Source organism: Lissotriton helveticus, chromosome 1_1, assembly GCF_964261635.1.
Source record: "Lissotriton helveticus chromosome 1_1, aLisHel1.1, whole genome shotgun sequence".
Taxonomy (NCBI): Eukaryota; Metazoa; Chordata; class Amphibia; order Caudata; family Salamandridae; genus Lissotriton; species Lissotriton helveticus.
In genome coordinates, this window is record NC_136057.1 from 358,765,724 (window position 1) to 358,781,155 (window position 15,432).

At 45.0% G+C, this 15,432-nt stretch overlaps 1 protein-coding gene across 1 annotated transcript in view; it reads right to left on the minus strand.

Moving 5' to 3' along the window:
- CECR2 (CECR2 histone acetyl-lysine reader) overlaps positions 1-15,432 on the minus strand; it is an 849,481-nt gene that overhangs the window by 95,554 nt on the left and 738,495 nt on the right. Inside the window, exon 16 of the mRNA XM_078673636.1 lies at positions 13,180-13,993. Within this exon, the coding sequence (XP_078529762.1) occupies positions 13,180-13,993 (814 nt within the window). The remainder of the gene's footprint in view (positions 1-13,179; positions 13,994-15,432) is intronic.

Below are 15,432 nucleotides of genomic sequence, written 5' to 3' on the forward strand. Positions count from 1 at the left end.
TTGAATTGGTAGTGGGTACCAGCCACTGCAAATCTGAGACATTTTCGATGTTTCTGATGAATGGGGATGTGGAAATAAGTGTCTTCCAAATCGAGTAAAGTCATGAAATCTCCTTTGTAGAGACGTTGCAAGATCTCAGTTAAAGTTACCATACTGAAAGTTTGCTTTCTTAGGAATTTGTTTAACTTTCTGAGATCCAAAATCGGTCTTCATTCCCCTGTCATTTTCAGGATCTAAAAGAAATGGGAATAGAAACCTTGACCTCTTTGCAGAGTTGTAACTTTCTCTATGGCACCTTTCGTGAGCATAATCTTTATTTGCTTCTGCAATAAGTGAAGACGAGGGGGAGTGGCTCCCCTGGGTGGTGCAGTTAGTGGATTCTGTATGAATTCCAGTGTGTGACCGAAGGCAACCAGATCTAGTACCGAAGAGTCTGATGTTATGCTCTCCCAATGTTGGAGAAAACTGGATATCTTAACACCCACGGGACGGGAAATTGAGGGGGAGGCTGGTACCTTGAGAAAATCATTGTCTTCTTACGTTGTCTCTGCTTTGAGTTGATGTTCTCTTTCGGCCCCCTTGGCGAGAGAAACCAGCCGTAGTAGGTTGAAGGTAGGCAGCACGTTGGTAGGATTGTTTATACTGTGCCTTGTAGGGTTGGTATTGCTGCGTTCTTTGGTAGTTCCCTCTGTAAGTGGAAAAACCACGTCCCTTAGCTCCTCTGAAAGGAATCTTCCTCTAGTGAAGGGAACCTAAGAACTTGGCAGTGTCCGTATCCTTTTTGATAGAGAGAAGCGCTTCATCTATGTGTTTTCCGGAAAAGGCCTCCCATCATACGCCATATCCAGGACTTTCGTTTGGACCTCTGGTCTAAATGTGGTTGCCTTTAGTCACTCCCGTCGACGTAATACAGCCGCCCCTGCCAGTTGACGGAAACTCGTATTGGCTATGTCCATAGCACAATCGATAGTTTCAGAGGCTGCCCGCTCTCCTCCTATGAGGATCTTTCTGGCTTCCTGCCCTCCGGAATAAGAGCGAGTAGGGAAGTCATATCAGACCACATTTGTCTGTCGTAACGTCAGATGATGGCTGCTTTGATAGTGGTTGCAGCCATGGTGGATAAACACTTTCCAATAAAATCAAGTTTACGTCCTTCCTTATCAGGAGGAGTGGAGATCGGGGTGAATGGATTTTTAGACCTCCTTTGTGCTGCCCGTGAGATTACAGAATCCGGTTTCAGATGTCTAGTCAAGCAAGAAGGAGAATTTTCCAGGGCTCTGTATTTTTTCTCAATGCAAGCTAGTACTGGTGGTATTGTTGCTGGGGTTGACATTTTTACACCCTCTTGCCAAATGTAGTCAATGATAGCTATTGTGCGAATTGACTTTCTGGCTTTCTCTTTCAAGTCATACAGGAAGCATTCTGTATTAACTTCCATGGGGAGATGAAATCTATTGGAAGCTCTCTCCAAGTTGTGGAAACCACCTATATCTTCTGGCGGAGAGTCCGCTGGATGATGTGACGGAGGTGATGGAGTAGGGATAATATAATCCTCCCACGGGTCAACAGTTGGATCTGGGATCTCGCCCTCTTCACGTTCTTCGTCTGAAGAGGAATGGTCAACAGGAACAGCCTCCTGTGGAACTGTAGGTGTCACTGGTAAAATAGGCTTTCCAGGTATTTGCACAGGTAATTCTTTGGGAACCTCTTGAGGTGGAAATCTTTGCTTGTAATCTGCAAGCATAGTTTTCAGATCTTGAATCAAGGTTGGAGGCAGATGAGCCATTTGTCTATGACGAGGTTCATTGTAATTCTAATCAGCATTTATAGAGCGCACTGTGTCCCTACGGGTATCCTGGCGCTTGAACACGTGAGACCACCTAAACTCTGAGTATATTGGAGGGCACAGGATCAGTAGAGCTAAAAAACCACAACCAAAAACGTATGCCCTAGGAAAGAGCCAAGTCTTCAACTTCTTTCTAAACGGCAGCAGGTTTTCCATCTGCCTGTGTTCGGCTGGGAGTTTGTGCCAAGCCGAAGCTGCTGCAATGCTGAAGGCCCTTCCTCCTGACCTGACTCTCCTAAACCTGGACACTCACCAGTTTAGCGGAGTAGGAACGAAGGTTACACGAGGGGACATACCAGTCAAATCTGCTCTGTAATGGCTTGGGCCCAAGGCCACGCAGAGCCATAAAAACTATGCATAGCGACTTGAACTGTACCCGCTGCATAACTGGGAGCCAGTGGAACTCAGAGAGAGCATGAGATCCAGATGATTGACGTGGCCTCATTAGAGCTAACTTGGCCGCCATCGACTGGATTCTCTGGAGTCTCCCTATCAGATGTTTAGGAGACTCCAGCAACAATGTGTTGAATCCAGTCGACTCGGAATGATACTCCCTACTGGTATTCATAGTGATAATGGCGCGGTGGTGCCAGGTATGGCTAGTAGTATTGCACGTCTTCATAAAAGTCCTGACATTTTACGTGCAACTCTGATGAACTGTGCACTGCGCCGTAAATCACGTCATCCTCTTCTTCATCCTCTTCAGATTCCTGAAGGTCCATCAAATGCGATGGAGGTAATGGAGAGATTTTACTATAGGCGGACATATGCGGATGAAAGAACTTTTTTTTTTACTCTAACCATCGTCGACGGGCTTCCAGTAACAGCCGCTGAAAAACCTGTTGTCAAAGGTATAATCGTCGCCGGGATCATCGTAGACTGGGTCGTCGTAGACGGGATCACCGTCGTCTGTGTTGAAATCGATGGACCTGTCATTGACGCATTCTTCGGTGTCTTAGATTTTTTTATTGAACTTCTCACTGTTTGCAAAGGCGGAGCAGTCGTCAACGATGGCAGCGTCAGCGATATAGTCGGTGGCGGTATGGGCCCAGAAATAGCCACGGTCGTTGCTGTGACTGATGTAGACTGGGCAGACGACGAGATAGTGAAACTCTCTTTAATCGATGACCCAGAGGATGCAGTCAACTGTCGTCGTCGATGGGGATTTTTTCATCCTGCCATTACCAGGGTCAGATGAAGACGCTCTGTATTTCTTCTCCTCTTTCCTCAGAGGGGAGAAGAGACAGAGGTTGAAGATTCAAAGGAGACTTTAGATAGCTTCTCCTTACTCGAACCCTTGCTATCTGGAGAGGGTTTAAGGTGTTTACTGCCCTCTCCAGAGTCTTTTTCCTCAGACCTGGATCTTTTGCGAGATCTGGACGATCCATCATTGTACTCAGACAACTTGTGCTTGGTGGATTGTAACCACAGAAGCAACCTTCCTTCTCTTTCTCTCAAGGTCTTGGTTGAGAACGTGCGACAGATTTTGCACTGATGGATGGAGGCATGTAGATGCAGTCCTTGTGAAGGTCTTGCAGGGCCTAAAGAATCCTATTTTGTCAGACATTATGAACAGAGCTTTGAAGAAATAACCTGAAAGGTAGAGAAAAACTGAGCAGAATTCAGGGAGACTCCCTTCACACATGACGTGCGGCGAAAATCTGAGGGAAACGGCCTCTGCTGGGAATGTTTTAGAGGGTGCTATCAACTGATTGGCTGCTTTCAGCTTTTGGTCCTTTTTTGAAAAAGGACATAGATAGGTTATATTAGCATGGCTCAGTGCCATTATAGCCTATGGTAGTTCTGGAATACTGCTCGTTTATTGTACTGTGGGACTCCCATCTTGATGACGGGGAATGATTCAGGCATGTGATCTATGAAAGATACCCCAATACTGGATAATCATGGCTCTACCCACCTAAACTCCAATTCCAAAATCGTTTTACTAACCCTTAACTTAACATTGCGTTTTTCGCAAAGGACCTAATGGTGGGTGGCTGAAAATTCTTGTGTGTGGAACTGTCTTGTACTGCACAAAAAGTAACCTACTGCTTGCACATGGGTTAACCTGCTTACAAGTCTCCTGCGTGGTGTCAACTGGGTTAGGAGTGTTTCATACCAAACTATACAAGTAATCAAAAAGTAATCTAGAAGTAATCAAAAAGTAATTAAATGCATTTTTGAACAGTTTACCAAGCGTTTTCTGCATGGAAAAAGTAATCAGAATGTTCCTAAGAATCCAGTATTCACTGTATTGCTAAAAGTAACATTGCATGGAGAGTTCAACTTACCTGCTACTAAGTAAATCTAGGATTTAGAAATAAAACAAAATAATAACTTTTTATACAAACAATTGGTCTGGATCCAGCCTTTGAGTGCTTTACATTTCTTGCCCGAGTGTGAACAACAAATGCTTAACACTACCCTCCTGATAAGCCTGACTGCTCAACCACACTACCACAAAAGAGTAAGGTTACCTCTGCTATACCTTTGGGGATCCACTGGACTCTGTACACACTATACCTTACTTTGGAATAGAATATACAGAGCCAGCTTCCTACAGAAGGGCTTCGGCTGATGGTACAACCTCTGCCCTGAAGGTACTTGGCCAACTACTGCACATGTTGGGAGCGATGGTGCGGTCTGTAGACTAGCACCATAGATTAATCCCTAAACTTCCTCTATTATAATAACTTCGGCCCTGTGATAGGTACAAGTACATGACCAGTGCAGTTTTATCCCAAGAATGAACACACTACACAATATTACATGATTTACCTATGTACTGCACTCCACCCGTGGTAGGGGCATATAGGGTGCCCATGTGGCACTTGATATTGAGAAAACATTCTACACCATTGGATGGGACCATATGATTGAGGTGTTGCAGAAACTGCCTGCGTATTAATTGGGCGCTCAATAGGTTTGCTCTGGTTGCTTCAGATATACTCCCAAATAGGGCCAGATGAGAGACGGAACAGTTTAGAAACTTGAGATTACAGGCGGCACATACACAGACACTGCAATATGCAAGCCGCATTGGCAGAATTCTACAAGGACCTGACCGTGGATGTGGATTACCTTCTGGAATACCCTTCCTTTAACCATTATAGGGAGGGTTTCACTTGCGAAGATGGTCTTGCCACTTAGCTGTCTGTATCATAATATGCGAGATTCCGCACTCTACTTTTAAAGAAATAGACTCCGTCCTCAATGCTCTCATTTAGCCTGGCAAAAGAAGTAGGGTGAAATTATCCATTCTTAAAATGGACCAAGTTATGGGTGACCTTGGGCTCTCTCACTGAGTTCTATTATATTGCTGCGTAGCTCCAGCATGCTGCACAGTGGAATGATAGGGACGTCAATTGGGAGAAGAGATTACTGAAAGGATGCTGCACAAGGGAGCTTCTTCCTGTTCGATTTAGGCAGGGGGCATTTCCTGTACTAGGCTCAACTGTTCAGCGAGGGAGTTCCAAGTGGATTTCCCGGTCACTTCTTAACATCCACCATGTCTGTGGTCCTCACTGAGCTGTTAGAGATGAACCATTCGGACTAAGCAGTATTCCCATTTTATCAAGCGCTTAGGACTGAGAAAACAGACCAGCAGTATCAGTCCACCCATATATGGGAAGGAGAACTGGAATCACAGAGGACAGATGCAGAATGGAACCAGACCAGTACACGTCAAACAGATTTCTAGTAATGCACAGTTTGAATTGACACACTTAAATTTCCTCCACCGCATTTGACACCCTCAAAATTGTCTAGAATATATACAGATAGGTCGGGCGTGTCCCATAACTGACAAGGGGTAGCTGATCTTCTACATATGATGTGGAATTGTGACCAGTTGTGTATGTATTGGCAAGCCGCGATTAATACGTTGCGTGATCGTGTGGTTCTGGCAATCAAACTGACCAATAAGCAATGCTTACTTAACGTTATCCCTACATCCCAAAAATCATGGATTCAATATAAATTGGCATTGTTGGGACTGGTATTTGAGAAAAGTTGGATCATCATTCATTGGCTTAAGCCATGTAGACAGCAGATGAATTCCTAGTGTAAATATCTACTGGAGTGGGCAATTACAGAAGAAATCAGAATGAAAATGGCTAGGACGGACAATCACTTAATGGATGATTCGGACACTTGGTCTGCAATGCTTCACACATGGATGGAGGGGTCCAGCGGGAGTCAGGAGAAAGGCCGATACTGCATCAGATATTTGATTCCTGACACAAAACCGATATTTATATACATAGTTCCACCCTTTAAGTTGGATCTGTAAAAAGGGTCACAATTCTGGTAGTTTATGAAAAAACAAAAAAATAAACACTATAATATTAATGGTATTGTCTGGTGGAAAACGGGTCAAAAGAATCGTGCTGAGGCTCAACTATCCTTGAACGGCTTGAGAGCAAAAACCCAGTTGATCGCGTTCATGAGCGTCATCTAGGTACTTCACTGACGCCAGTAGCTCAGCCCATAATCTGTGGTGTCCAACCCAGGACACAAGACATACTTTGCCACGTTCTGGCTATCATGTATTGTTGGAACCAGCAAGGGCCTGAGGTCTTCTGGGACTGCCTACGAAAATTCGCTGGCTACAGCCCCTAAAGCATTTGTGCACCTGACTAGAGGACCCTCAGCATTCAAGGATCATAAGGCAAAACTAGCCAAAGATAACATTCTCTAACTGAAGACATCAATAGGCTTCCACTCTATCTGGAGGGTTGGTTGGAACAGGGCTAGGAGTGAATACACTTGTCGATGCTTTCCAGTATAGTATGTGTGCTCAGAAAATTTGTAGTCACTGGGGCCAGCCTATGTTGCCTGGCAATAGGTCCACCACTGACCAGTGGGTCAGAGCCCAGCTAGAAGTAAAGGGCCATAAAGGGGTCTGTAAGACCATGGTTGAATGACAAACATGGCTTAAAAGAAGGACTGGGTTGAGGGTTCTCAGTTAACAAATTTGCTGTGGTTTCAACAATAAGCAACTGTAAGTGAAGTACTTCTGCCCTTCACACAGCTACTGCGAAAGAGATACTTTCTTTGGTGGCCGAGGTGGCGAGTCTAGCACAGTCTCTATGGGTATATCCAGCACAATTGCTTTTTGTTAATCAACATATAGCCGATCATCAGTATAGTGAGGAGGTTGTCGTCTTCTAGTCAGTGTCATGTGGAACATTTTTCATAACCTCAGTTGGAGCATAATAAGGTCTCTAGTCTCGGACATCCAGGCGTTAGGTCATGGTTAGAATCTGGTTGCAAATCGACTGCAAGCCTTTGTGATTTGGCCTGATGCGAGCTGACAACAGTGTACGGATTAGAGACCGGCATCAGAATTGGTTCCTGGGTCAGCAGAGTCAGTGCCGGCATCTAAGGGAATGCCGCGGACCCTGGGGTTAGAGTGGAACCATGAACAGGTGAGAACATGCCTGGGAATAGGTATTTTGATGTCAGTTGCCAACAAGGGAGGGCCTAACAGTGGAACTCCAACTTTAGCCCCTTGTGGGTCTGCAGGCACACCAAAGGAAGCATCTAAAAGAGTTGCATCATAGCATCCTTGAAGGCTGCAATTCACTGCAGGGTTGATAATAGCCCAGACAATTTAGGGCACGCCGGGACCAACTTCAGGAATGGATCGAAGTCAAAAAACACTTGTGGAAGTAAGGCCGTTTGATTTATGCCTGTCTGCCTTCTTGTCTGTTTACAAATGGCAGGATTGGGGTCCCAATTAGACTTATTTGACTTCTTACAAGACCTTAAGCTGGACCAACTCCTGGACTAGGATTGCAAATGACACACAAGTTCTATGTTTTGACCACAACCTCTTCAGTTAGGAAGGAAAATGCTGCTTACCAGTATGCATCTGTTCTTGGCATGTAGAGCTGCAGAGTTACACACTGTGCATAGATCGTCACCTAGTGTTGGGCCAGGATGTTTGCAGTTTGTTGTTGTCCTGAAAAGTTCTTTAGAAGTCACGAGATAGGTGACTCCTCCTTTGGACCACACTGCGCATGGGCATCGGCTCCATCCTCAGATTGTTTTTCACCATTAGGCAAATGATGGAGCTTTGCAAGAAAAGGAAGGATGTCCATGTAATCTGTATCTAATTAAGATAATACTGGAACAGACAGGGGTAGCCGGGGAGGCGGGTGGGCGTATGTAACTCTGCAGCTCTACATGCCAAGAACAGATGCATACTGGTAAGTATCATTTTCCGTTCGAGGCATATGAGCTGCAGATTACACACTGTGCATAGATTGTATAGCAGTACCCACTCTTAGCGGCGACCACCCCCATCTGTTACAGTAGTTTGAAATAATGTTTTGAGAACAGCCTGGCCCACATTAGCTAGTTCTATGGTTTGCACATCTACACAATAGTGTTTAGTGAATGTGTGCGGTGTAGACCATGTAGCTGCTCTGCAGAGGTCATCTAGAGGAATGTTCCCTAAAAATGCCATTGAAGCCCCTATTTTCCTTGTAGAGTGGGCTTTAGGAGGAACAGATAATGTACGTTTAGCTTTGTGGTAACAAATCTGTATGCATTTGACAATCCATCTAGCTATCCCAGATTTTGAAATGGGATTATCTTTGTGTGGTGGTGAGAAAGACACAAAAAGTTGTTTTGTCTTACCAAAGGGTTGTGTTCTCTCGATATAGTATAGCAATGCTCTTTTGACACCCAGGGTATGAAGCGCTCTTTCTGCTACGGTCTGTGGCTGCGAGAAGAAAACGGGTAGTTCCACAGATTGGTTGAGGTGGAAGGGAGAAATGACTTTGGGCAGGAATTTCGGATTAGTGCAAAGAACGACCTTATTATGATGCATTTGCAAGAAGGGTTCTTAAATGGTTAGTGCTTGTAGTTCACTACCTCTTCGCAGAGAAGTAAGAGCCACTAGGAACGCAACCTTCCATGTTAAAAATTGTAGTTCACATTTATGTAATGGTTCGAAGAGAGGTCCCATTAGCCGTGTGAGAACAATGTTTAAATTCCACACAGGTGAAGGTGGTATTCTGGGAGGAATTATTCTCTTAAGGCCTTCCATAAAGGCTTTAATAGCAGGCACTCTGAACAGAGATAGATGCTGTCTGTTTTGCAGATATTCTGCTATTGCAGCCAGATGCAGTCTAATAGACGTGTAGGCTAAGTTATATCTTTGGAGATGCAGTAAGTATCCTATGATGTGTTGAATAGACCCATCTAGGGGATTAATATTGTTGTTGTGACAATATATTACAAAGCGTTTCCACTTAGCTGCATAACATGCTCTAGTGGTTGGACGTCTAGCTTCTTTTGTGACATTCATGCAGTCTGTAGGAAGGTTAAGATATCCAAATTCTAGGATTTCAGGAGCCAGATCGCAAGGTTGAGCAGAGCTGGGTCCGGATGCCCGATCTCTCCACAGTTCTGTGTTAAAAGGTGTGGAGACAGGTATCATTTTTGGTGCGGTACTACAGACAGTTGTAGCAGTGTGGTGTACCACGGCTGTCTGGCCCACATTGGAGCAACTAGGATGAGGGTTAGAGAATGCTGCTGTAGTTTGCGTTCTACCAGTGGCATGAGTGGTAGAGGTGGAAAAGCGTACGCACATTTATTTGACCAGTTCATCCATATAGCATTGCCTTTGGACAGTGGGTGTGGATATCTGGCGGCGAAGCTTGGGCATTTGGCGTTTTCGTGGGTGGCAAAGAGGTCTATCTGAGGTTGTCCCCACATCCGAAAGAATGGTTGAAGAACTTGCATATGAAGTTCCCACTCGTGGGTCTGTTGTATCTGACGACTTAACAGATCCGCTATGATATTTTGTACTCCTGAAACATGCTGGGCTAGAAGGAATATGTTTTGAGGTATAGCCCACCGCCATATGTCCCGTGCAAGTTGAGAGAGTTGCAGGGAGTGTGTTCCGCCCTGTTTCTGTATGTAATACATGGCTGTCATGTTGTCCGTGCGGACTAACACAGCTTTATTTGATACTTGCTTTTGGAAAGCTTTTAGTGCTAAGAATATAGCTTGTAACTCCAGATGATTGATGTGGAGTAGCTTTTGTTGCGGTGTCCACCTGCCTTGCATGGTGTGTTGCATTAGGTGGGCTCCCCAGCTGGAGAGCGATGCGTCCACTTAAGATTATCCGAGGAACTGGATCTAGGAACGGTCGTTCCCTGGAAAGGTTTTTGGTGTTCCACCACTGCAGAGAGCGAGGAGTCTGACCGTCTACTAACACTAGGTCTGTTAATTGACATTGAGCCTGGTTCCATGGAGGTGATAGGCACTCTTCTAGAGGACGCATATGAAGTCTTGCATGGGGCACTATGAAAATGCAAGAGGCCATCATCCCTATGAGTTGCATGAACACTCGTGCTGGAAGGGAGTGTTGTGGCTGAAACTTTGTGAGAAGAGTTTGAATGCTGGCTATCCTTACTGGAGTGGGGTAAGCTAGCTCTGTTGAGGTGTTTATTGTAGCACCGAGGTACTGTTGTACTTTGGATGGTTGCAGATGAGACTTGGTGTGGTTTATTGTGAACCCCAAGTTGTGGACTAGTTGGATCGTGGCATGAGTGTTCCACACACTGGTTGTATGAGCTGGCTTTTATGAGCCAGTCGTCGAGGTACGGGAAGACATGGATGTGCTGTCTTCGTAAATGTGCTGCCACTACTGCTAGACACTTGGTGAATACTTTTGGTGCTGTTGTGACTCCGAATGGTAGTACTTTGAATTGAAAGTGCTGCCCATCTATTACAAATCTGAGATACTTCCTGTGAGCCTTGTGAATGGGAATGTGGAAGTAAGCGTACTTGAGATCTAGAGTAGCAAGGAAGTCATTTTGTAACAGGAGAGGAAGGACTTGGAGTGTGACCATGTGAAAATGGTCTGACTTTATGTATATGTTTAGCGGTCTGAGGTCCAGAATAGGCCTTCGAGAGCCGTCCTTCTTTGGGATGAGAAAACATAGGGAGTAAACCCCTTTGTTTTGTTGGTGCAGAGGAACTAGTTCTATTGCACTTTTTTCTAGCAAAGTTAGTACTTCTTGGTTTAACAGTGATAGAAGTTCTTGTGACATAGGACGCTGTTTGGGTGGTATGTTTGGGGGGGTGGGGGGTAGATGTTAGTTCTAGACATAATAATTTGTCACACCCACCTGTCTGATATGATTTCGGTCCAGGCAGGAAGGAATTGCTGCAGTCTTCCCCCCACAGTAGTGGAATGTTGGGAGGGGGGGGGGGGCGGGGGTGGGGTGGGAGGGGAGGAAAGTCATTGGGTAGGGGTGGAGGCAGAGCGGGAGTTGTTGGTTTTGCCTCTGCCTTTGTTGTTGTTACCCCTGTAACCCCCTCTTTGGTAGCCCTTAGTGTATGTGGATTGGCTAGGGGTTTTGTAGGAAGTGGAGGGGCTTTCGGAGGAGTAGCCTCTTGTGTTGCCTCTATATGATGAGCGACGACAAGAATGTCTGGGAGCTTGCTGCTGCAAGGCTCCCATAGATTTTACTGTGTCGGTGTCTTTTTTCATTTTCTCTAAAGACACATCGACATTAGGGCCAAATAAATGTGTCTTATCAAAAGGCTGATTGAGGATGGAATTTTGTACCTCAGGTTTAAAACCTGAAATACGTAGCCAGGCATGTCTCCGCAAAAGGGTACTGGTATTGATTGCCCTTGAGGCAGTATCTGCAGCATCTAGGGCACAACAAATGGAAGTATTAGTAATATTTTTACCTTCTTGTATAAGTTCATTGGCCCTATTTTTAAATTTGTCTGGTAGATGGAGTAGTTTCTGTCCTGTAACTCCAGTTCTGTAGTAGTCCGGGGTCCACACACATGGGCACGACTATTCACTAGATTAGGATTATACACAGAGATCCCCTACTACAGAAGCTGCATTATGGACTCCAGTTCATCATAATGTGCCCTGTCATATCTTGCCAACAACCCTTGGGTATCGGCAATGCGCCAAATGACACTTCTTGAATGACGTCCTTTCCATGAGCCAGAGAGTAAGGCCTAGGTAGGCCCGAAGGCCTTCGTCATCGACCGGAATCGAAGACTTCGAAGTGGTGAAGAATCGCATCGATGTGGAGTGCGATCGAAACAATACCGTCGAACTGGGTGAGGATTGCGCACCGAAGGAAATTTGGTTCCAAACCGGAGCGCAGTAAACACATCCGAGCGGATGGCGGAAAAAAACAATCTGAGGATGGAGCCGATGCCCATGCACAATGTGGTCCAAAGGAGGAGTCACCTATCTCGTGACTTCCAAAGAACTTTTCAGGACAACAACAAACTGCAAACATCCGGGTCCAACACTAGGTGGCGATCTATGCACAGTGTGTAATCTACAGCTCATATGCCGTTTCACTCCCTGCTCTCAGTATGCTTTTGGATGCTCGAAGACACATTTATTGCATGACATCCAGTTGTGAATGGACCCAAAGCACTAAAGGCACATGTCATGCAGGTCAGTCACCAACATCATCTTCCTGCAGTCGTGGCACAGCTTCAATCCTGGCACACAGTCTGATATAATTTAGAAGTTGTCAGATAAACTGATCATTGGAAGCTCTAATCTAGGCAAGTGTTGATGAGCGCAGAAAGAAAGGAACCGATGTCTGCGTGCAGGGGTGGCACTTATATGCGGCTTTGCTCCATCACTTCTGCCACATGGCACCATCTACTGCTGTGTGGGAGAAATGCTGAGAAAAGTATTTGGATCCACTCTGACACCTGGGCATATGTTTAAGGTGATGAAACTGTAGTTAGAAGTGTCCATTAGAAAATAGTTTAACTAAAGCAATAGTACCACCATGCAGTAATATATTTGTTGGTCTGATGAACAGTATTAAAACGCATTTGGAGTACTAAATCTCAGTGTTTCTTTGCCACATCTAATAATGTCCAAAAAGGATTTAGCTAAACCAATAAAACAAGCAAACCACATTGTTTTGTTAGTTGAATAAACAAAATGAAAAGTATTCAGAAAGAGAGTAACAAATAATAGTGAATAGAAAAGTAGTCACAAGGAGATATTTGGTTTGCGCTTAATTCGTGATATAAGGAAATAGCTTTTAGAAAAGATAGCTTCTGCACTGGGATAGGTTTTCTTTGTAATCTGCTATTGAATGTGGAGACCCTGAAGGACAGGGCAAACAATTAATTTTCCCCATAATGTTATTTTTATTTCTCAATAAAACTTTGATATTATTACTCCTCGGGAAAGGCCAAGCTCTAAAATCAGAGAACCTGATTTTCTAGTCTAAAGAGCCATTTAGTACAAAAATACTAGGCACAACCCATCAATATCCATTTTTAAAATAAGTTGTTCAATACTGTACCTCCTACAATGTCCTTTACTGTCCCGGTTCCAGTACCCTGCACATTCCGGATGTCTAGCGTTTGTGTTGCTGCCGGATGTAAACTTGTAGATGCCACATGGGCAAGCTGAGGAAAAGGTCCAGGAAGATGTGGTGGAGGTGGTTGACGTGGCTGGTATGGCATGCCGGGTGGGCACACACGTGATGTCAATTGCTGCATTGCAATCATCTCAGGGCTATCCAACATAGAATCTCCCTGTTCTCTCAGAGACTGAGGACCAGTGAAAGGTGGGAGTGTCATTCGCTGGACACTAGGTTTGCTAGCCGGGTGGAGGTATCTGGGTGGATGAGCCACATGAGGTAGGAAACTTGACTGATCTGGCCAGTGGTTGGAAGGCACAGGGTGTCTTGACATGCTGGGGTCCATCACAGGTCCAAAAGGATGAGGTGGGTGGGATGAGTTTTGCCCCACAGCATTTTTCTCTACTGGACCCAAAGAGGTATGGTTTGCAGAAACACGCCCTCCGTTCCACAAGGGGGCTGGACCCCTATTCATGTATTCATATGGCGATGAGTACATTTGGGTTGGCTGGAACTGGGGGTTCCCGGGACCAGAATTCCTCGTTTGTGGTCCATTGGGCCTTGGAGGAATAAATCCTTGTGGGAACGGTGGTCTAGTGTACATGCCATTCTCTGGTAGAGGGACACGCATTACAGACATCGCAGGTCCTGGATTTGGCCCGTGGGAGGTCATGTGATCTGGTCCCATGTAGGTTTGCTTATTCTCTGGTCCTGAGATTCTTTGTCCCATTTGATTGCTTAACCCATCTGGAGGCTGCAGAGAGAAAAATATATAATTAAGGAAAATACAAGTCAAGGGTGCTGCTCCGAAGGAAGCACAGGGTGCAAGCAAGGAATAATGAAAAAGAAGCAAATTCAAGAAATCATTCTCATTCATGAAAATAAATATATGGGTCTTCTGAGTAGATGAAGAACAAGAGATAGGGAATGAAAATGGGCAACAGGGCTCTAAGGAAAAAACAAGCACATATACAACCAGTCAAGAGAAAAATCAAACAGTGAGACTAAGAAAAAGAATGGAGCAATTAAATTAAAAGATTAAGAGGAAGAAAGCTAAGGGCCTCCTGAGAAGAACACCTAAGGTTATCTTTCACAATGAAACACAGATTCTAGAAACAATAAAGAAGAAAGGGAACAAGGTGCAATAGGAAAACATCTACAGCACCCAAGTAAAATAAGTACTGGCAAAGCCAAGTGGTCTTGTGGCAAAGCCAATAGGTCTTGCCATTGACCTATAGGCTTTGCCAATGTTTTTTCACAGAAAGAAATACGATGGCGCAGACGCTGCTGCAGCCATGTCATTCTGTAAGCGTTTGCATGAGTGATGATGGGTTGTATGACAGAAGCCCGCATGGCTAAACCAGGCATGCCTCAACAACGCAGTCGCAACAACGAATGCGCCTTACCGACGCATGCCTTTACCAAGCATGCCTTTACAACGTATTTTGTTGAAAGGAAATGATTGCTAAAGGGATAAGCGAGGTAAATTACATCTACCCAGACACTCCTCTCCCCAAGCCCTAAAATCCAGCCCCCTAGCTTGATCACCCACGCTTCCAGAGCCCTAAAACCAATCCTGTCCTGCCCTTAATACAAACCTTTCCCCTCCCCCTGAGCCCTGAAACCCTGGTCCCTACCAAAAACTCCCCAACTTCAGCCCCTGAGCCCTAAAACTGACCCCACCCTTAAAAGCACCCCTTCCTGAGGCCTAAATCCCTGCCTTCTGCCAAAAACTACCCCTATCCCAGCCCTCCCCGAGCCCTAAAACTGCCTCCGCTGAAAACTGCCCCTTTCCCCGGCCTGAGCCCTAAAACACAGTCCCAAACCTTATAACTACATTGACCCCTCCTCCGCCCTGAGCCATAAAACCCTGCCCCCTTTGAAACAAGCATTGGCATAGCCAATAGGTCGCGCTTTTGGGACCTTATAAGTATTTAGTTTTGCAGCACAATATCCTTGGTGCAACAACATCAGTTGTTGCATGGCTAAACCTTGTACCTTATAAATGTTTAGCCATGCAATAGTTGATGTTGCACCAAGAATATTGTGCTATTCAGCACAATATCCTTGGTGCAACAACATCAACTGTTGCATGGCTAAACATTTATGAGATCCAAAAGGCGAGACCTATTGGCCATGCCAATGCTTGTTAAAAATGTTATCTTTTAAACAGGTTTTACTCATTTTCCACCT